Source organism: Centruroides vittatus, unplaced genomic scaffold (assembly GCF_030686945.1).
Source record: "Centruroides vittatus isolate TY-2023 unplaced genomic scaffold, ASM3068694v2 contig_980, whole genome shotgun sequence".
Classification (NCBI taxonomy): domain Eukaryota; kingdom Metazoa; phylum Arthropoda; class Arachnida; order Scorpiones; family Buthidae; genus Centruroides; species Centruroides vittatus.
In genome coordinates this window covers 557,224-581,522 of record NW_027122652.1, presented here as the reverse complement: position 1 = coordinate 581,522, position 24,299 = coordinate 557,224, and the positions used below count along the sequence as shown (strand labels likewise).

Sequence of the window (24,299 nt, the reverse complement as noted above, 5' to 3'; positions counted from 1 at the left end):
TTGCTGCTCTTGGGAATTTCCAGCAAAAAGTAAAGAATTACTTTGAGAAAATTGGTGGTAATATTAAACAGCTTTTGTAATGAAACATTGAAAAATAAATTTCAGATTATAAAACACATACGAATAGTGTTTGGAATAGAAAAAGTATGGGAGAATTGTAGAGCGTAGAGGTCCTCATACACTTGGCACATACACACGAGTAACATTCTCGTAGAAATATGTAAATCCTCTAGTAAAATAGTTAATTCTTTTAATTCTTTTAAAATATTTTTTAAAATTATTAATTCTAAACCAATTTAATGTTGTTTACATTCTGTTTAATACACACTCTCGCTTATCAGTCTTGGAGTAATCTAAATTACAATAACGAAATTATACATTTTAATTAATTTAATTCATGTATATATGAAGATTCTTACAAAACGGTACGATAAAATATATATAATTACGTGAAATGCCTGATTTACTTAAAAATATGCAAATGTTGTTTTAATTTATGTCCAAATTTAAGCGCTGTGAGAGTTATTAAAAGTTTTGATTACATCTTCTGAATGCATGAGATGCGCGAATTTGATTTGATACAGAAAACACTTGAACTATTCTACAAAACAAACCTGACTCTTATAATCATCTCTATTGTCTGATAATGATAATACTAAGAATTTTCAGGATCCTAGATGCTGCGTTTGACCTCCCCCTGCTAATTGTGCTCTATAATATTGAAGAATCGTACAGTACGTGTTTTAAGGCATTTTAAAATGAAATTCTAAAATCGATGCTCGAAATATAAGTTAAAGTTAAAATTTATTAGAAGGAATAGTGTTACTGGTTTTACAATGTTTTTATTTTTGTTTTAAATCGTTACTTCTGACAAAATATAGTATATTGTAATATGCAGATTCTATAATATAACTCAGTATATGATATTATTACAATCTTTTATATTCTAGATTTTTGAAGTGGAAAAATACTTGTATGTTATATTATTATGACAAGTACGATATGTTCCTCGTATAATACTTCTTTTCTTTTGTTAAAATACAATATGCTTGATTTCATTTCTTGTGATAAACACTCGGGCGAGAATTTTTCTCTCGATATGTGTAATAGGATACTTGGATATCCTCAATATTATCCACTACAGGCAGATTTAAGTCGGGCCGTTAGAGGTGAAAACGTGTATGGAAAATTTCTCATAAAAATTATAAGAATTCGAATTGAATTCGAATCCATTATGCGTAAAACAACAAACAACAAAGAAGAATATTGAGGAAGTTGCAAGTGACGCATCAATAGCTGTTGACCGGATTCTCACCCCGGTAGTAGAATTATTTACTAAACGGCCATCCGGTTGACATAATTCAGGATTATATTGTTATATTGCGCCTTGTATATATATATTTATTTAATATATATTAATTTGAAAATTAAATAATTAAATGAATTGTTAAAAATTCTAACAATACAATATACTTAGTTAAATAATTTTTTCTGTTATTTTGCTTTTATGTAATGTGCAGAAATTACATAAATTTCATAATGAATTTTGTTTATATTATAAAGAATAAAATTTATTTATAATTATTACTTGTATTTATTGACATATTAAACTGATGAAAACTGCGAGTACCGTATGCACTCGATTAGACACACAGGTTTTAAATTACTCCGCAGGCTCGAATAAACCCACATTCCAGTCGCATCTTAAAAAATAAACCTACCTATGAGTTTATTCGAATCACGTTTTCTAAGCTACGGATTACTGTAAACAACCTATTCAAAACTGTAATTGCGTAAAGTAATATATCACATTTCGTGTCATTTGTGTTACTTGTTTAGAATTATTATTATTTGTTCTTCCATTTAACGACTCCTGCATCCACTCACACTAACGCATACAAAATCTAATTTTGAAAAAATAAATTCACGTACTCGAATTGCCTCACAGATTTGAACATCGACATAGCCAGGTTCTAAAGTTAGGGAGAGCGACTGCATAGTTACCATACACTTTTAAACACATTATACATTTATATTTTGTGTTTGAACTCAAAACACAATTTAAAAACTTTTACAATAAGATCGTGGATCTCGAAACATTATAAAAGCACTTTTGTTATTTAATTATTTTAATTTTAAACGTAAAATGAAAGCCAACGGCCACCAACCCATTATAAAAGATTGAGCAGACAGTTGAGAACACCGGGAGGTTGGTCAAATAAAGTAATGACTTTAGAAAGTTCTTCCAAGGCCATGCGATAAAAAAAAACAATAAAATATTTAATAAAGTTTTATCGCATAAGTGAATTACAGTTTAAAGAGTGCTCAAAAGGAGCCACTTTTCAAAAATGTTCTCGAGGGGAGCAGTCCCTTACTTCCTCATTAGCTACGTCACTGGACTTGAATACAATATCGAAAGATTAATTTAATACAAGAGGTAATAAAAATTGTACCAAAATTATAGAATAACATTTAATCATTCTCTTATTTATTATTGAAGTTACGTTAATCATTAGCGAGACGATATCAACCTCAATTAATCATATGAACATAATGATGTTAAATATGAAGAGAATGCAGTTTGCATAAGTAGATAAGAAGCATTTTAATCTCATAATATAATTTCTAATAAATAATATATTTCTTAGTCATTTTGTTGTATTTTTGATAAAATCGATTTATTTTTGTATAGAGAAAATATTATTTGATAAATTTTTATTGTGTTGTAATTATACAGTACATGCAAACCATTTTAATTTATTTTTAGTTTTTAATCCTAATAGTGAGGAAAACAGTGAGGACTGGATGGATTAAATTATTTGATATTTTATTTTATTATTACAAATTCATTAGAAATAAAAATTAATTTGATGTATTTTGGTACGTATTAAAATAATTATTATGTTACGTAGCCGTACAAGTGATGTCTTCTCATAACAGATTAATTTTTCTTAATTGATTCTTATGAAATTCATGTACATGAAAAAAACCATGAATTTACTACATGACTAATGAGTATATTTTAATGATTAATAAATAATAATCCGGTTCGTTCAATACACGATTTGTTTGAGTAGTTGTATAAAAAAAAATAAAAAATTATAAATTATAAATTGATGACGTCAGTGTTCAGTTGTATTTTGTGCCGCTATTAATTAAGTCATGACAAATTTATGAATACGCTGATTAATTTACATGTTTAGTCGATAATCAAAAAAATTTACTATAATTGATATAAAATTTTAAAAGTTTAACCAGATCTACTTTGTTCTATAAATAATTGTACATACAATAGACGTAAGAAAAACTATATTTTGATTATTGTATAATAGTATATAAAAATGATACCATTACTTATATTTAGAATATGAATCTATGAGTAATAGCTTATTAACCAGGATGAGACAAATGATGCAGTGATGTTAAGGATGTAACGCAAAAAGTGTTTTATAAATTTTATGACATAAAAGCAGAAAAAATAATTTTAATATTTTAGAAGATAATTAAAATAAGTAGTGCTTACTAGGAATTATAATTAACTTAATCTTACAGTGCCGTTAATTTTAGGGATGTATAAATTGTAGTAGGTTGCCAAGAGCGAGGGAAATCTACTACAATTTATATATCCCTAAAATTATCAGTGCTGTAAAATCCTATTCACAGCACTGATAATTAACTTAATTTTGTTTTTACTCTGTTTAATTGTATATATTTATCTGTATATCATAATAGCTCTAAGCAAATCAATAGATTTCTATCAAAGATAAAGAGAATCTCTTTAATAAAACATAAAATTGCTAGTCTACATCACAGATTTTAAACCTTTCATTTTCGATGAAATTTTTGAAATACATTTTCTCTTGTTTTAAAATTTATTCGAGAGAATTCTTATCTATAATAATAAGTCTACATCGTTTTCAAAATGATTTTCAATACATTAAAAATTAGCCAGTTCGAGAGTAAGGGTAATGGCTACACTCTTAAATTAAAGAATAAACGTTTGTTAAATCCGACTTATTATTTCTATTTATTTTATTTCCTACAAAAGGATATCGAAATTTTTTCTAATCGGACAAAAGCAAGATAGACAATTTTCTGTCGTTTTATAAATCTATAGTCAACTCAGAAATTGATATCTCATAAAGTCAAACAGACCGGATTAACGTCTATTCACTGGGTCTTCAGAGGTGCACACGATCTTTAAGGATTAATATTTCTTTCAGAAAATACACATGAACCAAGAAGGATTTTTTACCATTTTATCACAAATGAATTCATACTTGGTATACAAAGAGAACTCTCTTGCGATAAGAGAAACGAACAGAATAGATTTAATAACAGAACAAAGAGAAAGTGAATTGCAAGATGATTTATTTTGTTAAAGTCCTATTAAATTCCATGGCAAATATTGACAAAGTTGATTTAAACTCAATACAATGACCATAATAGTGTGTCAAGTAGATTACATGGAAGATGAAAGTTTATATTTTTAGAACCAAGCATTCAATTTTTCACAATGTCAAATTATATTTTAAAAAGTTTCCTCGCAAACTGAAATCATATTTCATTTATTAATTTCTGACCGAAAAAAAAAAAAAAAAAGATATTGCGAGATGTCGCCTGTTTAACATACCAATAAATTATTTTTATGTCTAAATTTAATTAATTAAGAAAGAAAATTCATTTCAAGTCAAACGGAATAAATATTACTTGTCTTCTATTTCGTAACGGTAAAAATTCATGCAATTATAATAAAAACTTTAGCTTTTTTTAAACTGAAATCCATATTAATTCTTGTTAATAATTTTGCGAATTATATTAATTATGCTGTTTTGCTCTTTTTTATTATAAATGAAATAAATTTTAATATTTGATAAATTATTTGGGTAGATTATATTTTTCTGTACAAACTAACTACATTATAATATTAAAAAATTTTAAAACCTTTGTATATATCTAATAAGCATGTCATTTTATGCTTATTATAAAAATTATTATTAATTACAATGATTGATTATTGACTAATTCACGCAATGCACGAATTAAAGAAACTAGGTTTAGTCTAAACCATGGCTTGGACCACCCTCTGTTTCATCTACTCTTTGGGAAAGAACCATAGTTTGCTTTTGTTAAGTATTGTTATTCATATCAAAATCAGTAGAACAACTGCAATAGAAACAGGTCTTTAATCTAAACCCTTTTTTTCAGTTTATTGTAGCTATTATTGGCGGGCCGAGCCTGCAGTGAAATTGGCAAGCGTAGTTAAGAAAAGGAGAATAACGTTTTTACTGTAATATTGGTGATAAATTATGAAAATATGGTTCACATTCGAACCCACATCCTCAGAGTTTGTTTAGAACAAAAAATAAAATAATTAACTTAGGTTTCTAATATTATATCACAAAAATTATAGGTCTTATTTAGAACTTTCAAACAAATAATGTATCAATTTTTCACGAAAATAGGATTTTGTGTGAAGTGCATTTAAAAAATTGTATAGAAGACAAATTGTATATGATTCTATAATGCTGAAAATTATATTTGTATTTACTCCCCGTTGTTTATTTTGAAGATTAAATGTTCATTTTACTCTTCTTTAATAGACTTCAATGGAAAATTAATGGAATCTAATAGACACTCCATTAATTTTGTATGTAGCCTAATCTTAAAATCCGCATCACCTCGGGAAGGTGAAACAAATCATCATTCATTCGAAAAATTTCGATTTAAGGTATGTTTGTAAAGAACACTCAATATGTGTTTGATATCTTTAAATACAAAATTGTATTCTATAGTATTTTCTTGAAAAATAATGGAGCCCGTGTGCTGGATCTTGCTTGTATATCACTCCGCCGCTGCAACTAAGAACAGAATAAAAACTTGTAAAATTCAAACTTCGCATCATATGACGTCGTGTAACGTTTTTTGTTTTTAATAATCTCAAATTTCTTGCAAATATCTCGGAAATTTTAAACGGATTACAACAGTTTAAACATAAATTTTCTAATACAGCGCTCTTGTTAATCTGGCTTCTCAATTATCTGTCATCATCTCCATTACAATATGTTTGCCTCTTATTCCTATGTTTTTCAAATGCATGCAGTAAAACTGTAACATTGAATTTAATAAAAGATTAAAACTTATAATTACAGTATTGTATTACTGTGGAACTCGTTTTACAAATATTGGCCTGGCCATAAGAATGTTAGGTAGATGAATAGAGGATTGGTCTGTTTCGCTTACAAATTTGTGAAAGGAACTGATTGTTGACGAAACTTTGATAAAGTCACTGTGCGTTACCAAAAAGCGGCTCTTGATCTTTTTAAAACTTTCAAAATCCCAACAGAATACCGCGCATTACCCTACCAAGATATAAAGTTTCGTATACTGTAATTTCACAATAACAAAAACAGTATAGCTTCAAAAAGAATCAGTAGAGAAGACCGATAGGTCGCGTCATTCATTATCTTTAGGCAAGCTTTAGGTTTATATACTCTCACTAAAACGGCACCACTCTGTTCGAGGAATGGTCAGATTATCAAAACTCTAGTGTATAATACATTAGAAAGTTATGTGTTTAAATCGAACGTATTATGTTCGATTGGAACTATCGTTGGCATTTGCAAAAATATCTTGTACAGAATTCTGCTCCACCGAATAATTTTTTATTACTGCATACAGTTTTTTCTAAGAGAAATAAATTCGTTTAGAGAATTGAAAACGGATCATTTCGTGCAGAATATATCAAATAATTATAATTCGAATATTCTAATTAAATTTAGCTTGTTGGAAGTGCAATTCCCCCTCTGGCTCTCACCCTGTCAATCAGATTGGCATTGGAAATAAAATTAATTATTGTGTAAACGTAAGCCTAGAATTCGTTATATATGTTATAAAGTCATTATTTTAAATGATAATAAACCATTACCTGTGTAATAAACAGTCATTAAAATACATTAATAGTTATTGATTATATAAATAAATTATATAGTCTTATACAATCTACAATCATTAATTGCATTCTCTAGCCTTTCAACTGGTTCAATTAATTTTTGAGCTTTGTACTTCTTTCTTCATAAAATTAAATTGATTCATGAATAATTTAATAATTATTGATTACTTGAAAGAAATTTTCAAAACTTGATCTCCTGTGGGAAATTTATATTAACAGAATTTATTTATTTTTTCTCCTTCTTTATCAATTCGCTGCTGTTATATCTTTTGTTCTTTATGGCGATAAGCAGCTTCGATCAATAACGGGACTTACCGGATCATTTTACTAGTATGAATTAATAGGTGACACTAATTAATAGACTGACAACTGAATCCTTTCCTTGCTCTTACGTTAATAAATACGACACATAAATTATGTTTATAAACCAATACAAATATTATTACATATTGATTTTCTCACGAAATTTAATTAAAGACTGGCATATTACTTATGGTGACCCGAGACTCTTCATTTATCAATCAACTAACTTCTGATTAGTTCTATATAGATCATATATTTAATTTAGAAAGAACTGAACTAAATTTTCTCATTTGAAGCTGTAAAATATTACAGTAGAGTCAATATAGATAAGACGATTGAAATGTAATATCGGGTTTAAAAGGGAAAAAATCTAGACATAACCAAAGTGAAATCTAAATAGAACTAATCCCTAGATAAATTGTCTCATAGGTATTGAAAGAAGCTGAAGAATCGATATTGAGAGGAGGAGATGAAATAAAAAGAAGTAACTGGTCAAATTTTTAGAGTTATCTGTAAATACAGATTCATTTTCGACGTATTCATTTAATTTAAATTAATAGTAGTATAATTAACAAGTATAAAGCATTTGCATTATACTTATTAAGCGAAACTTTAAGAAGATTTTCATGTTAAACGAAGTTCTGTATGAAAATCCATACGAAAAGCCAGTTGGACGATATAACCTAATCGTTTCCTAATAGAACGATGTACAAGTATTATTATCTCTTGTTTTCTGTTTATCCTAAGTATAGATTTCTTTTGTATTACGTATTTTCTTTTATCATTTTATATTTCTTTGAATTCTGATATTCTATTCATTTATCCGTCTCTTGTATCATGTTTCGTCTTTCCTCATATCGGAATTCCATTCTCCTCCGCCATATTTCTTTTTTCCGATGCTTAAACTAGGGAAATAAAAGTGAAAAGTAACAACTCACTGCGGAATACAAACTTCATTTTATCTCTCTACTTTTATTTCTTAAATTTCCTTTGCTTAAAATAGCAAATTAAATTATGCTGACATTTGTATTATTCTTGTTAACTTTTAATTTTCTAACAAATTTTTCCTAATAAACTGATGTTTTCGTGGAAATTTGTTTTAAATGAATTAAAATAATCAAAATTAAACTTTTAAATTCGGAAATTAAAAAATAAAACTCGGGTAAAACGTTCTAAATAATAAAATTTGTATGGTTGTTGGACCAGCTGCACGGTTTCTGATTTAGGTAAAAATATTATGGAAATGCGCGAGAATTTAATGGAAATTTTCCCACCAATAAATTAAATTTAAAATAATAAAAATTGAAAAAGCAAAATCTTTCTTCTTTTTTTTTTAATATTTTTTTTTCTTGTTAAATTAGTAACCGGTTCGAGTTTCTATTCGCCTCAGGCATTGTTTCTGATTCACCAGTTAAAATAAAATGCTCTATTATATTTATATAATAATAATTTTTTCAATTATCTGCTTAATTTTAAATTTAGTCTCAACTATCTTTAACTTATTTAAATGACTTTAAATCAGATTATTAAATTTTGAAACATTTGCAAAATTCACTTTCAAACTTTTTCTTTTATTTTCGCTGCCATTCTTTATTTCTTTAAAAAAACAAACAAAAAGAAAAGAAACAAATGTGTTATTTGTCAAAAATGTTATAAAAACCAGATGATAAAATTAAATAATGAAGAATTTTGCATTAGTCTATTCGTTCATTGTTATTAATTTATATCCAGAAATTCTTGGAATTATTGCATAGTTTACTATTCAAGATAAGTGTTTTATTACTTATTTAAATGGAATTTCTTTGTTTTAAAAACTAAAAAGAAAATTCTAAATATTTTCATATTATATTAATCATCATTTGAATTTTAAAAATTATGAAAGCTCGCGGATGGAATATTTTCCTGTTTTTTTTTATTTTTTATTAAAGACCTTAGGCTATTTTGTGCATTATTTGATTCGCTGAAATATGAAAAATTCTAATGCAGTTTCCATTAAAATTTGAATAATTAAAATTAGGTATATTTTATTTCGTTTTCTTCTAGCTTACCTTATCGCTTCTATTTCCCCATCCTTTAACTGTAATATCCTTTTCCTTGTTCTCCTTATTTTGACAAAGTCTTCCTTCTCTTTTCTTCTCTGTATGAACGGTTATTTTATTCTACTTTTCCGCTTCTTCAACATGTTATATTTCTTATATAGGCTACATCAATCTAACTTTTTGTAATGTTCGATTCTTTTATTGAGATTTTATTTATTATTTAAAAGCAACAATTATGTAAATTTTTCCCTAAAAGTAATTAAAAACGCTTTTCGTAACATCATTTAAATGCTTAATTGTACAATTTAAGAGAAAGATTAAGGCAAGTCTCGTGTAATTGTTAAATTTAACAACTGTTTTATTGATTTAAAACTCTTTCTTTTTATCGTTGAAGAAATGTTATTTCTTAAGAAAAACGTAGCAAGGATTTTTATCTAAATTTGCCCCTGACCTAATTGTAAATGACCCTAAAATGCCAAAATCTTCCTTGTATCTAGATCATATCCTGACCCGTGCTAAACAAAAAGATAAATTTTGATAATCCCATCATCACTAAGCCCTTGTGGCGATAAAATATGCAAACTTAAACAGAAATCACGATAAATAAATATATGACTTATAGATATAAATATTAGTCTAAATTTGAAAATGAATTTAAAATAATTATAAAATATAACGAATGAGGGGGTGCATCGTTTGTTTGCAAGTATAATTAGCAAAATTCGGTACTGTAAGCAGAAAAATGTTCAAGATCTGTACCTTAAAGATATGCTTTTCATCTTATAAAATGGCAACTTATCATTCATATATAGAAGATGAAGGAAATTACAAAATAGCTGTCAGCAGTACAATAACCAGGAAATAATGAGAAGGAAACTTTCAATTTTTAAAAAAGAAAAAAAAAAGCATCTTTCTCACGTAATTGTTACTTCAAAATAAATCAATAGAAATCTAAAAAATATATATTGTGCTTATTTCGTTTAAAATTTCCCTACAATAATCTCCAGAGGGAAATTTGCTTAGATAAAAATCAGTTCTATGAATCTCCCATCTGAATAAATATTGTTTGCGTCTTTTACGCATTGGTGATACGGAAGAGAGTTTTTCTTTTTATTAGCAGCTTTAAAATATATTCAATCTGTTGCTTTTCTACTCTCTTTAATGAGTTTTTCCCCCTGGTTTTATCAAAGATGATAGACCAATGAGTTTAGTTGGCCATCATTTCCATTTAAATTTGTCGGCCTTCAATTTTGTTTAAAATTTTTCCTGTCAAATATCAAACGATTACCTCTTTTTCCTAATCAATTATTCTGAAATAAAAAAATATATATATATATATTTATATATATATATTATGAGATAGCTTCTTTGGCAAAACAGCGAGATCTTTTGCTTCATTTTAAATGAGAAAAATGAACTTTTCTAAATAACTATATAACTCTATGGCCTATAAATGGAATCTTCCCTACGGGTAGAGTAACATTTCCTCGACTTAATCCGCTCCAAGGCCCTTTCCTGTACAAAAATTTCCAAGGGCGCAGACTTGGATAATTTTATAAATTTTCTCTGTATTTAACATTTGTGCTCCGTCATCAAACGGGCGGACGCCTCCGTGACATCTGTCAACATAAAATGTTGACAAATTCCTCGTGACAATCCATACTGAGCAGTCGAGCTTGACAGGAAACACTCGGGGGCAAAACAAATCTTTATCATCAATAGTGAATTATTAAATTTTAAATAGGAAACGGCTTGCGACGTCTGTCGTGTACGCGTGGCAATTTTTAACTTAGTCATTTGCGGCAATTCTAACGAATGGGAGTAGGAAAATGTTTAACAAACTTAAATATTTTAACTCGCACCTTGCCTGCAAAGTAGCAAAACTACACCTAAACCGGTTGACTCAGATTCAGAAACCAGAGTACGGGACAGTGACGTCATGAGGCCACTTGGCCACTCCGGAGTCGGTGTCTAGTTCCGATCGATGAGTGAGTCAGGCGAGGAGCACACTAGTGCAGCCGTATGTGCTGTAGTGTGTACGTGTTTGTGTGGGTGTGCACAGCGCTCTAACGCCATGTGGTCGCGGTAACATCCAGTCTACAACATGACTCTGAATCTGCCATCCATCAGGCTCCAGCTTCCCGAAAGTGGACCTCCTCCGCTTCAAGGATCTTTTCTGCTCGCCGTACCTAATAATGCGGGCCCCAGGAGGAGGCATTCGTGGATATGTGGGTGAGTTTTAAAATTAAATTTTTCTAAATAAAAGTAATGCGCGATATTTTAAAAATACGTATAAACTGTATAAGTGCAGCTGGCGGGTACACGTTATTTTCTAACGCACCTGCTGACGGGAGATCCCGTTTTCTTCCCACCTGTAAACCTCAATTCTGTCCGAAAGTTTGCGACTGGCATTAATAAACAAAAAATAATCTAGTCTAGCAAGAAATATGCTTCACAACGCCTATAGGCATTAATTAAATTATTACACACGATGTAAGTAAGCGACTAGGTCAGAAAAGGCGAGGTTCGAATTTTAATCGATTCGTAAAGAAATCAAAAATCGTTATTCGAGTAATAAACGCGATGGTCGTAAACTGCAGTAAATGGAAAAATTGCTCCTTTTTTTCAATATTAGTTCACCGAATTCCCAAAATCATGTGAACGTTTTATTGTCTTTCACGCATTCACGCGTGATGAAAGCAAAAGTGACGCAAGGGAAGCCAAACGAATAAGCCTTGCAATTTTGGATGTCCTGCTGTATATCTCGCCGAATCCTAATCTGTTTCGCTCAACTACTTCTCCGTTTAGTTAAAAAAAAAAAAAAAAAAAAAAGAAGAAGAACCGAATTTTCACGTGGGCGATTTTTCTGGCAAACTCTCGTCCAGCTTTTTCAGAAAAAAGGCAACTTTGTTGTTTTAATCATAAACTCTTTGGATTTTGCAGTTCTGCCAACTGTTCGGGCAAAATTTAGCCTTCTTATCGAAAATTCGAGTGTCGACTGCACTTATCTGTGAACTTAATAGAACCATTCTAATCTCATCGAATTCTTTAGCAGACTAAAATTGATCAATAACGTCTGAAAATGATACAATTTAAACTTATAATGAAAACAAATAAAAGAATCAATTATCCTTTTCTCTACATATTTTATTCGCATTTTGCATTATTAAATAAAATGCAGTTCAAGAAACAATATATCATCTTACAGTGTATTGTACATTTATAAAGTTTAGGAACTTTTTTTACTAAATATTAGTGGTGCTGTATATTAGATATTTTTGCTTGTTTAACGTGTTAACATTACCGATTGGGTTCGGATATCCGGAAGCTTAGATAATATATACAGATCGGGGTCAAAAGTTTCAAAACAATGAATATCGCATTGCGCCAGAGGTCTAAAGTTTTGTTGAGATTTGTTCAAAGTGACCCTTTCCATAAAACTAAAAATTTTCCTATAAAACAATCCATAAAGCAAGACTTTCCACAAGGGAATAGTCTTGCTTTATGAATTAAATGACTATTTTAATACATTAAGCAGAGAGTAATAAATTACGAAAATTAAATATATTATTAGTATTTTTTTTATTGAATTTAATACAGGAAATTTTTCGAATTTTAGTCATTTTTTCCTACTAAAATGCTGTGTAAACTTTCCTATTTAGTGAAATTTCCTGTTAATGGGACAGGATATATCGAGTCCCGTTCAAATGGCATCAGGAAACAAATACACTAACGATGCATTCTTTGAATTTAACATATGTACAATACAATATAGCTTTTTATATTTTAAAAGCAAAATTGAATATAAAAATAGAAATAGCCTATTAGTCCTCAATGACGACATATTATTTTAAATAATCAACTGTTAAATTAAGTTATATTCATTAAAATAATTCATTGAATAAATATAGTAAAATTAACACTTTGGTGTCGTTCAAATCACACTAAAAAAGTTTTTCTCTCAATCATTTAGAACCATTTGGCTTCGTTTTCCTTCATTTTTATAACAATAAAACTGTAATTGGATATAAACTTAGTTTTCGATAGATCAAATGATTCTAAAATAACTTAAATCTTTCAATTTGAAAAGCGGCAGCTGTGAAAGGCAAAGGATCAATGTGTAGCACGTAGGTAAAGTTTATGAAGTAGCTCTTTATCAAGTAGGAATCTTTGTTCCATTTTCCAGAAGTTTGCACTTGGTAAAAGGGAGAGACTCGGAGGGTGATTGCAAGCTCCACTGCTTCAATTCCTTGCGAAAACCAAAGCTATAAACTGCAGACATCCAGAAAAGATAAATGCTACTCAGCATGAAGCAACCTTGACTCCCCTCGTGCTTTATCGTCAAAAAGGAGCATCAAGTGATTGTTATTCGCTGCTAAATTCTAATGGGGGGATGTACTTTTTTATGGATTAGCACGTTTTAATCGTCTCATTCGTCTTTCACGCTTACTAACTGTACTTTTTCTTATTAAATAGAGTATAATGATCGTTCAATATGATTTGTCACGTATTCATCGAGGCGAAAACTGCAGCTGGTAAATGTCACCCAATATATTAAATGGTCCGCCTCTAACGTAAGGACGTGTTTCTCCACTTAGATAATAAATATGATTTAAAATTTTAAAAATTAATGATTTTAATTCAAATTATTAAACAAACTATTTAAGTATTTAAAACTTGAAGTTCTGTACGAAACTGAAACTTTCTGAATTCAGAAGAGCCCTTCTAGATTTATAAATTACCTAAACGAATGTTCAATAAAAGGAGCATTTTTATCCATTTATTGAAATAATTATTAAATTGACATAAAATAAAATATAATATTTGAAACGTAAATTATAATGAAAGTTTGTAATTGCATTCAAGGATCTAGTCTATCACTTTTCTTAAAAAAATTTGATTTTCTTAATTTTTGTTTTAGCAACAATCGGGAGTCATTTTCTCACGGGTGAAGGGCACTTATATCATTTAACATCACTTGGGATGCCCAGTTTGCGTCCTAATTGCAGACCAGACGCGAATCGATTCGAAACCTCTACCTTTCCACCCCAAAGGCTTTCGACAGTCGATAAACGTTCACCGAGATGCAGACCGTGAGACGGAAAATGTCCAAAAATATGTTTGAATAAAATAACAGAGAAGTAACAATGACGCATACAAAAGACATAGCGAGACTGACCGACACAAAAGAGTAAGCTGATTCTATAACTAGTAATTAATCTGCTCTTTCACAATTTTCATCTCTTGTCATAATTATTTATCAATATTTTATGCCATTTAACAAAAGTTGGAAAACTTTCCACCTTCTATTTCTAGTTTTGACGTCTCGCTTCATTATATAAATACGTTTTAAAATGCCTTATTCTGTAAAAAGAGTATATATGCATGTTATCTTATGTATCACCTCTAAATAACTTTCCAAATTTTCAGTGGTATTCTTCGTACGCTATCGATTTAAAAATTTTCAACTTCTATTTAAATCTCTTTTTCCCCTTTTTCTAATGGCAAAAATTGACTTTTAAAAACATTATATACTTCCATTACTATTGTAAAAATAAGAAAGTTATCAATGCAAAAACCTATCGATTAAGTCAAGTTGTACGCTTCAGTCAATTCGTTACATATAAAGGCACCTTCACGCGAAAGTTCCATTTAAGAAGTCTTTTTGCCAAACATAAATCATCCAGTCGAATTTATATAATTGTTGAATGCGAAGAAAGAACGAATTGGAGACGATAGCAGATCCTTTATTCGCTTTCGGGACAAAACCCTGATGGGAAGCGGGTGACTTTCCAGTTTCGACCTTCAATCGACCCATCCGAATGGCGCCTTTTCTACGCATGTTCGTCCTCCATCTTTATTAAAACTGCCATCGCTTTTTCTGTTTTTTTATTTTTCAAAAATGTATTTTCCCATATTAATAATTATTACTTTTATTTCTGATAATCGCGTTATTATTATTATTATTTTTTCTTTTCTTTTTTTTGAAAATTATCTTACGTTTTCACTTTTTTTTCTTTAAGTAACGGAACGACCTCCATATAAATTTTCCGGTTATAAATTAAATAATCAGATCAGACATAAATATTGTTGACTCCACAAGGACACATGGTCACTCTGTGGATCAAGGTCGACCGCGTGTTGCTGTTCTTATCCATCGTATGGCATCCGCTCGTTATCAACCCGAGTTTCTGAATTCTCTGGAGAATCTGTTGACAGTTTTTCTAGATAATTTTTATCGTTAATGGCTGATAAAAATATTTATAAAAACGAGTCGCAAATTATACATAAGAACTGATTCTATGTTTTGCGGAAGAAAGCTGCAACAGCGGCACACTTCCTGCATTATTAACCTCCGACGAGTTAGGAACAAAAAAACAATCTAAATATATTAAGTACACCTCTCAATCATTCTCTCTTTATTGTTCCTATCAAAAAACTTTTCAAAGTATAGCGTATTTGAAAATTTAGATTAACTTTGTTTAAAATTTATAATATCTTCCAATTAAATCGAATTATAACTATGTCAGAGTCTTATGTTGCCAGAAAATGTCAGAAGTAATCATATTAATTGTTAATATAAATTTATAAGTGTAATTATCTATGCATTATCGGAATTTTGGTAAAGGACTTCATTATTATTTCACAACGTGAATACGAATACCTTTTAAGTAATAATTTCGTATTCCCTTTCGTGCCGAAGCCTCCTATTTTTAATCATGTTTTCTTGATATAACTCATCCCAAGAGGTCGATTATCTTTCTATAGTAATACGTATCGATATACGATTCGAAAATATCCATTTTTTCATTTGTCGATCGATCGTAAAACTCGCTTTGATAAACTAGACATTTGTAGCCAACCGAAGAGAATTAGTTTACGTTTTATTTTTCAATTTAATTCAATCAAATCTCGTAATATATATTTTATTACACGCTATTATAAAATTTTGTCACGTTTATAAATGTGGAATTTCCTAAAATCACCTCGACTCGATACAGCTGTATTTATTCGTGTTATATAACTTGATTTTTTTTTAAATGTTCGTAATGATCAAGTGGAAAATATGCCGTAAAATAGGCTTTGTTTTCTTTATTTTTAAAAGTAATCATCGTTTATGGTCGGCCGATAACTATTGTTATGATAATTACCGTAAGCTAAATGTGTTAATTGAAAGATGACGCAAGTTTTCAGCTGCATTTTTAAGTGAATTCTACAATGTACGGGATAATTTTTAAATAAATAAATAATAATAATAATAATAAAAACAATAACGTGGTTTTACGCGAAAACGTTCTTTACAAATTATTATTATAAATTCTTTAATTTGCCTAATTTAAAAGATAATTTAAATTTGACTAGGTATAACTTTGCAGAATTGAATATAAGTTTCATTGATGAGTTGTTAATTTCTAAGCGTGCTTTGTTTATTGATTAGACAAATCAAATAGTAAATTTAATTGTTGATCGAACAAAGCTAAATTTTTAAATTAAAACTCGAATTCTGAATGCGGAATCTTGTTAAATAAATGTTAATCATTTAACAATTTACAAGACTAAATTTTCGATTTAAATTACCACAGAATTTGCACCAATCGTGGCATTTTATCCACATTAGCAGTAAGTTTTATTAACGAAACAAAGCTTTTTGGTATTGTTTTGCAATAGATTTGAATGTCACGGATAGTGATCCGTGACATTCAAATCTATTGCAGACTGATAGAGCCCTTAATACTATTTTTAAAGGTCTAAGTGCTCTAGAATGACAAAAAAAAAGTTAATTAGAGTGATATATTTGGCTAGAGATCCAAATTTTGGTATGCATGTAACTTTAGCTATTCTTCGACAATGGTACGATTTTCACGTGTCAAATAACTCTCTGTAATTTAAGTCATTAAATAAGTTATTTTTATCATTCGTAAAAATTTATTTTTACTATTTTTTCTCAATTTAACTATTATTTTTTTTAATTCGCAAGAAATAAACGATCCAAATTATTTGTAAGGCAACTCTAATGATATGTTTTATAATAAGATTTTAATGAAAAGTTTATAATACGGTATTTATGTCTTAATGAATGTTTTCTGGGATTTAAAAAAAATCTACATAAAATGCAATTTTCAGTAAGCTGCAACGTTGTTTGTTTTGTTATTTTATTTTAAGATATAAATATTTCAAAAGTACTGTAATGTATTTGTTGCAGGGAAAAGATTTCAACAATCGAGACAAATTCTGAAAAACCTAGAAATTTGAATATATTCAGCCGAATGTAACAAGAAATCGTATTTTCGGTATTCTCCTCGGATAACTGATCAATAATATAAATAGAAATTATAAATAAAATGATTTTTGTTGAAGATTTTCCAAACATATTTTACTTTCTTGAATAAAATATAGGCCTACCCATTGCTAAAATTATCATTTTCAAATGCTCATAGTTTAAGATTCTCCTACTGCAGTGATAAATCCGGGTTCGAATTCGATCCAGACAGTGATTTGCCACGAAGTCCCGTTCGTACCATGGACAATTTCCGTTCTTTATTCTTTATTCGTATGGTCTAAATGATGACAGTTAGTTCCCTAGCAATAACGAACAAAAGGTTAAGCTGACTGCAGCTTACATCTAATAGTATATTGTAGGCCTATCTTAGAATAAAAATCTATTGGTTCGAAACGTATGGTATCTGAAGCATTCCGGTATGTTCCGCGCAACTAAGATTACGGCCCCATATAGCGTATTTGCTTGTAAGGAATGGGCTAAAAAGAAGTACAGTCGAATAGAGAGTATTCAGTCAAAATCTCATAATGTAAAGTTTACCTCTAGCAGACTTTGATAAGCGTTCGATAGCGGGATTCAATTTCCGTTCGACCCTACATGACGTCGTTCGACGGAATATTTGATGGGCTGTGGCCATTATGGCAACTGATTAGATGGGAAATGAAGCAATGATCAATAATGCCCTCTACACCACTTAATAAATAGAACGGGATAATGGAAGAATTAAAATCGGCGACAATTACCTCTCTGACGTCACCAAAACCGAGTTCACTCCTTTCAAGGACATCTCAGAAATTAATCGACGTTATACGGCATTTTATAATGAGAAAAATGGTAAATTCAATATTCGTCTGTTTTCTACGGAATATATTGAAGATTTTTCTTCCCGATCAGTATTCAACGAGCTTCCGGATTTTCCAGAACTCTATTTGTTTTTCTCTTCTCTGTCTCATCGTCTTGATAAAATTCCACAAAATGTGGCGAGGTAAGATGCACCTAGTCAATTTTATTAGCTAGCTAAACTCATTTGGATTTGCAACCGGTTAAAGATCCTAAAACAAATTTTATCCTTAGCCCAATAGAAATTTTTATCATCCTTTTTTCCTTTCCTGCGATACCTTCGAGATTCGAATGGTTTAACTCTTACTCTTTTATCGTAAAAAAATCCGCATTGAAGTTTATTGAAGATCGCTTATCAAAGAAATAGTTTTCGTGCCAAGAATCGAGTCGTCATAGTACAGGTAGAGACTCGTTGACGTCATTTCTAAAAGTTTATTTGTCATGTGAAAGTTGCATTTCCTGTAAACACTAGAAAAGACCGCCGACTTATTAGGGAGGAAACTTGTTACAACCATGACTGAAATTAGTTAATGTAACTATTGTGACAAGACATTTAATGAGAAGATTAATTTATGCCGTCGACGTCACAATGAAAGTATCCTTACAGCTATTAACAATGTTGTAACCGATGACATAGTAGAGTAAATGAACGACCACCGCGTCACGTGCCACTTGTTGCACTCTACTAAACTTTCGTAGTGTCTCCAACGAGACATGGCCAAGCCAGGAATTAGTCCGACTTTTCGCCGAAAACCAATTTTATTTATCAGGTAAGGTTTATAAATTAATTTTGTTTCTCATTTGCCGTATCGAATTGAAATTCCAGTAGTGCGCGTGTGTGTGTCGAACTGGCTACTGTAGGCTACTCCTACAGTAGCCTATATATCCTCTTAGCAAATGTGTTTTTTGGTTTGTATGAAATTACTCTCCTTTCAAGTTTTCTATGGGTAGTTAATTTAATATTCTGCTATTTTCATGGCGGAATCGATAACTAACTACTAATGTTTCCTTCAGTGTCTCTTTTGAATCACAACTAAACCATCTGGAAGAGCTTAATGCTGCTGTATTATGGTGGAATGCTGCAACTATTATTCTGTTGTGTCCTCTATGTACTATAACTTAAAAAGATCCAACTATCACTAATGAGATCGTAAAGATATATTTATCTTCTGTCATTTTCATAAAGTAGCATCTAACTATAGTTTGAAGATCATCTTCGTCTCATTGATACGGAGTTTACAAGCTATTATTGGAGAAATTTCGAACAAACTTAAGAGATTTTTGATATTTTTATGTCAGCTAAAGCAATAAGAATTGCAAATAATTATTAATTTCCGTAATAATTATCGAAAAATAAATAGATTAAAAATGAATTCGCTGCACTGTACAAATGAGTGGATGGCAGAGATCAGATCTGCATATTGCATTTTAATTTTCATTAAAATCTAATTAGTTATCCAGATGGCCCTCTATCTACAAAGTCGGGATCGACCGCAACATAAGCCTTAATGATCCTTTAAATCACTTCTTATCGAATTTTATTATATCTGTTAGCCTTCCCACGCCCTATATGTAACATAATTCTATATCAAAGAGGAAAATGGGATTAGAATCTTTTAAACATAATCTTATAGCATTTATATGTGACTGACTGTTACGAAGGGATCAAGGTTATTTCAGAACGTAGTTTCCTCCCGGAAAATGTCAAATGCTAACAGTATGTTGGATCTGCTTTCAGTTTAACAGGCATGACAGATATTCCGTAGACGTCTCTGCCAAATTAAGTATATCACGCAAATCTGAGGAAGCGTAAAAGTTATCATTTTTGAGATACGTCCTGTCGGTTGACGTTCTGCGTGACTTGGAGCCACACCTTTCGGAACTGTTTTTGCGTGACACCTGCTGCTTCGTTCTATTGTTAGAGTGGATTACACCATTCGACGAAACGACATCCCCATCAAATAATAAAAAAAAAAGAAAAAAAATACTGTTATTAACGAATATGCAATACAATATTATTTTTATTATTATTGTTCGACATCTTTCCCTCAGCGGGATAAAGTGTAAGCCAGTTAATCCTATTTTTTCAGCTTTACGTAAAATCTGTCTTCTTTTTTTTTTTAATTTTCTTTAATAAATTTAGTTTATATTTTTAGTGAAAACTAAAATTTCCGACAAGATTGTCTTACAGCGCATTATTAAACAAAGAATTGGTTTAGTCGTAGATCACTCAATAGCTTAAGACATTAAAGAAACTAGGCCAAAACCGTGGAACATCGCTTTCCTTTTTAGAACATCCATTTCGAAACAACTGGATATATCTCTGAGTATATCAGCAATGGACACATACTTCTCTCTATAGTAGTCAGATTCAAAAGGAAATCCAAATATTTTTGTTCTCCATTGAAATCTACTAAAGAAATTATAAGATTTGTGCGTTAAAAGAGAAAGAAATCATATTATTTTCATTTTTACCAGCAAAGAAAGGATTACATTTTTTAGTTTATTAACAGGGATTTTTATAAGGAATAAAACAAAAATTTCTCTAAACACGGAGTTATTTACTTCCAGTGCTTTATTTATTTATTTATTTATTTATTCGGAACGGTTTTCCACCAGAATAATTATTTTTATTTTTATTAATTATTCATTTTTATCAGCTCTATTGTGTAACTACAAAGGATTTGTTTAGAAAATTATTAATGAAGAAGTTTTATTCTAAAAAAAGTAAACAAAAGAAATGAGTGATCACGTGATGAACTTCTCCTTACGAGATCTTAATTGATGAAGAAAGTTTACTGACGTGTTCAACAACCATCCCAATCGATTCTAATGAGAAAGAGAAGAAAAAGCCCACTCAGGAACATCGAGCGCGTTTTTAATTTGGTTGTTTTTGATAAAACGCTTCTCTCCAGATAAGTTTCTAGATAAGTCTTTGAATCTTTTAAGGTGAATTACATATTCAAATAAGTCTAATAGAAGTAAATTTACCGATCTATGCGTATTCTTTATTATTAATTAACGATAGTTATATAAGTTTTTATACTTTAAAATGATAAACCCGCTACATCGGTATGTTTGACGATGCTAATTAGGTAGTTAGTTGCTGGACTGGTTGAATAATTTTCTTTTACGGCAAACGGGGGAAAAAAAGTGAAAAAAGTAGGTGTGAATGGAAGTATTTTGACCAGAGTTCGGTGCTACCTCTCTTATCAGTCAGGAGTTTGACACGGCTGAAGAGTTTCCGAATTAGGAATGAGTTTGGCGTGTTTCCCGAAGTATTTTTACTTTGAGAGGAGGGGTGAAGCGGAGCACCTGCAGCGGCGAGCCTCACACAGTTATGAAGAATGCTGCGGAGCACGACTACAACAAGAAAAGTCAGCAAGAGGGTGGCCTCGTCCGTCACCGTCTCTTACTCGTCCGTCCGACGTGGAGTCGTCACGTGAGTAGTCCCCTTTCTGGCTCCAATCATGCGATGCTTACGTTCGGGTTAAGCGACGTATGGCGTGATCTCATCACCCATAAAAATGACTTTCCGACCCAATTGTAAATGATGGATAGCGTCGGGGATATCCTTTTCACTGCTACATCGTTAAGGGCACGGCGATCGATAGACTAGAAGGAGAAAATCCCCCCCCCATCCTTAGCTTCTCGAACGTATTATTCTCCCACGTGATCGTACGTAACGTCTAGCAGGAACCCCTGTTTGAAAGAGGTTGATTCTGCGCTTACAGACTAAAGTAAATGTAATTAGCAAGAATTTAATTAATTTCTTTGTTTTTTTTTTTGTTTTTGTAAGAAGATGCCTATAAGATATAGCCTAATCGAGGCGTATATCTTATCGCTAGAGTAAGTATCGATATAGATTAAATTTGAAAGAACTAAATAAAAACAAATGGAACTTTTATTCTTCGAAAACAACTAAAATTCTAAAGAAATTCATTGCAAGTTACAGTAACTTCCATGCAATTTCAATTAAACAAGTGTTTACATCTTAAATTTTGCAAAATCTTAACGAAACTTGCAAATTATAATGCACTCTTGAAGAATGCTAAACTAATATTTTGGTTCAGTATACGAGATAATTTACTGATAATTTATCATATTTATAAGAAATCTATTTTAGTTCTATTTGAACTCGGTTACATGAGGCAATCGACGTGCCTACAACGTTGCGAAGTACACCGAATTTCACTTAATGTATTCTAAACAGGATTATTATAAGTCGTGAATAATTTCGGGTCGAGTGATTCGCTATCAGAATGTATGCCCGGATGATTATTTATTGTTATCCTACAGTTGAATTACAGTAAGTTGACTAGAATAACAATTACATTCAGTCTATATTATAGTACCGCGAGAAAAGAAATATTCGATCGTATCCGATATATTTAAACTTGTTTTATAAATATAATCGATTTAAAATTAGTGAGAAACCTTTCGATCTAGTCATTGAATAGAAACTAGTGCTATAAATCAGGTGACTATATTTATATATTTATAAGAAACGAACGAAGTTTCCACTAAGTGATCAATCATTGCGGAATCTTCCTTTTTTTTTCTGCAATGTATATTAGAAGTGAACTAATCAGTAGGCGACCTTTCGCTTGTTTTTGCAGCTTCCTTTCTGGGGAAATAACTCCAAGACCTAAACTAATAAAGTTGTTTTCTTCCGAAAAGTAAGCATTTTTCCGGATCACGCGCTTGGTAAGCACAACAATTTCCTATCTCGTACCTAATCTTCAAACTTTCGTTTTTTGAATATAAAAAGGCGACTTGTTATAGGCATTCGTGATACGGATGTTAAAGATACAAAAATTCTCGTGCTCTTTCCTAAACCTTTTCTCTCTGTAAAAATTATAAAACAAGCAAGTTTCAGTAGTAATTGCTCATTTTAAAAATCAATTTTTAGCCTTTTTTTAAAAACAAAATGTAGAAAATTTTGCGAGTGAGGCGAGAATCAATGTGTTAAAATTCCATCGAACTCATAAATTTTATAATAGTAATAAAGGACCACTTTTACTTCTAACTCGCTAGCCTTTTGAATGCGTAAAAGGAATATAAAATAAGGTGGAATATGTTTCTCTTATTTTACACTCACTATATTAATTATGCGATAAGATAAATCATTTTTCATTCTTTTCTATCTAGAGAATATCTTTGAATCTTTCGCACGTAACTATCAGGCGCCTTCGACTAATGTCACGAATATACATTTGTCTTATTTACTACGTTCTTAAGCTATTTTAGAGGCCGAGTGGGGTCAAAAAACTTTACAGAAGGCACAAATCCAGAGACATAAATGCTCGAATACGAACTTATATAAGTCACAGTTTAATTAGAGATGATGCAATTACGAAGAGCGACCAAGTTGAGAGTAACGGAAACCTCACCTTGAGTGATGAAAGGGTAGAAAATGTAAGTGGATCTTTTTTAAAAAGAGAAAGTGGAGTGGGGGCTGCCAAAATGTATCGGATGTGTCAGCTGATAAAAAAGCTTGAAGTTTCCAAGAGTAACATGTGTGCGAGAGTCTCGCCGGACTCACTCGCCCCTTCATCACATGTGTTGATTGCAGGTGTTAAACTGCAACTAACAATTGATTCTTGCCAGAATAATTTCGAAATTCAACACAAGAATAATACGTAAAAAAAGCGTCTTTTACGGTATTTTACTCGTTAATTCCTGGTTATTAAAGGGCGTCGCTTCGCTTAATGTGATTATTAAAATTTTCTCCATATTTCATAATCAAATTAATACGAAATACTTTTAAGGTATTGTATTACTGTTTAAATCTGCCTAAGTAAATTATAAAAATAAAAATACAAAAAAAAATCGTGTAATTTAGCAATGAAAAGTGATTTCGTATGGGTGGATCTAAACACCGTGA

General features: G+C 30.5%; 1 protein-coding gene across 5 annotated transcripts in view; it reads left to right on the top strand.

Moving 5' to 3' along the window:
• Window positions 1–24,299, top strand: part of LOC136985896 (3',5'-cyclic-AMP phosphodiesterase 4C-like) — an 87,311-nt gene that overhangs the window by 3,544 nt on the left and 59,468 nt on the right. Inside the window, exons 1-2 of one of the 5 annotated variants that reach the window (XM_067283286.1) lie at window positions 11,400–11,526; window positions 14,216–14,485. The exons of 1 other annotated variant lie outside the window; for it this stretch is intronic. In XM_067283286.1, the coding sequence (XP_067139387.1) occupies window positions 14,442–14,485 (44 nt within the window). In that variant the 5' untranslated portion in view covers window positions 11,400–11,526; window positions 14,216–14,441. Of the gene's footprint in view, window positions 1–11,140; window positions 11,527–14,215; window positions 14,486–17,903; window positions 19,183–21,580; window positions 21,855–24,299 lie in introns of those variants that run through there. 3 more of the 5 variants (XM_067283282.1, XM_067283284.1, XM_067283283.1) reach the window with 3 other exon arrangements.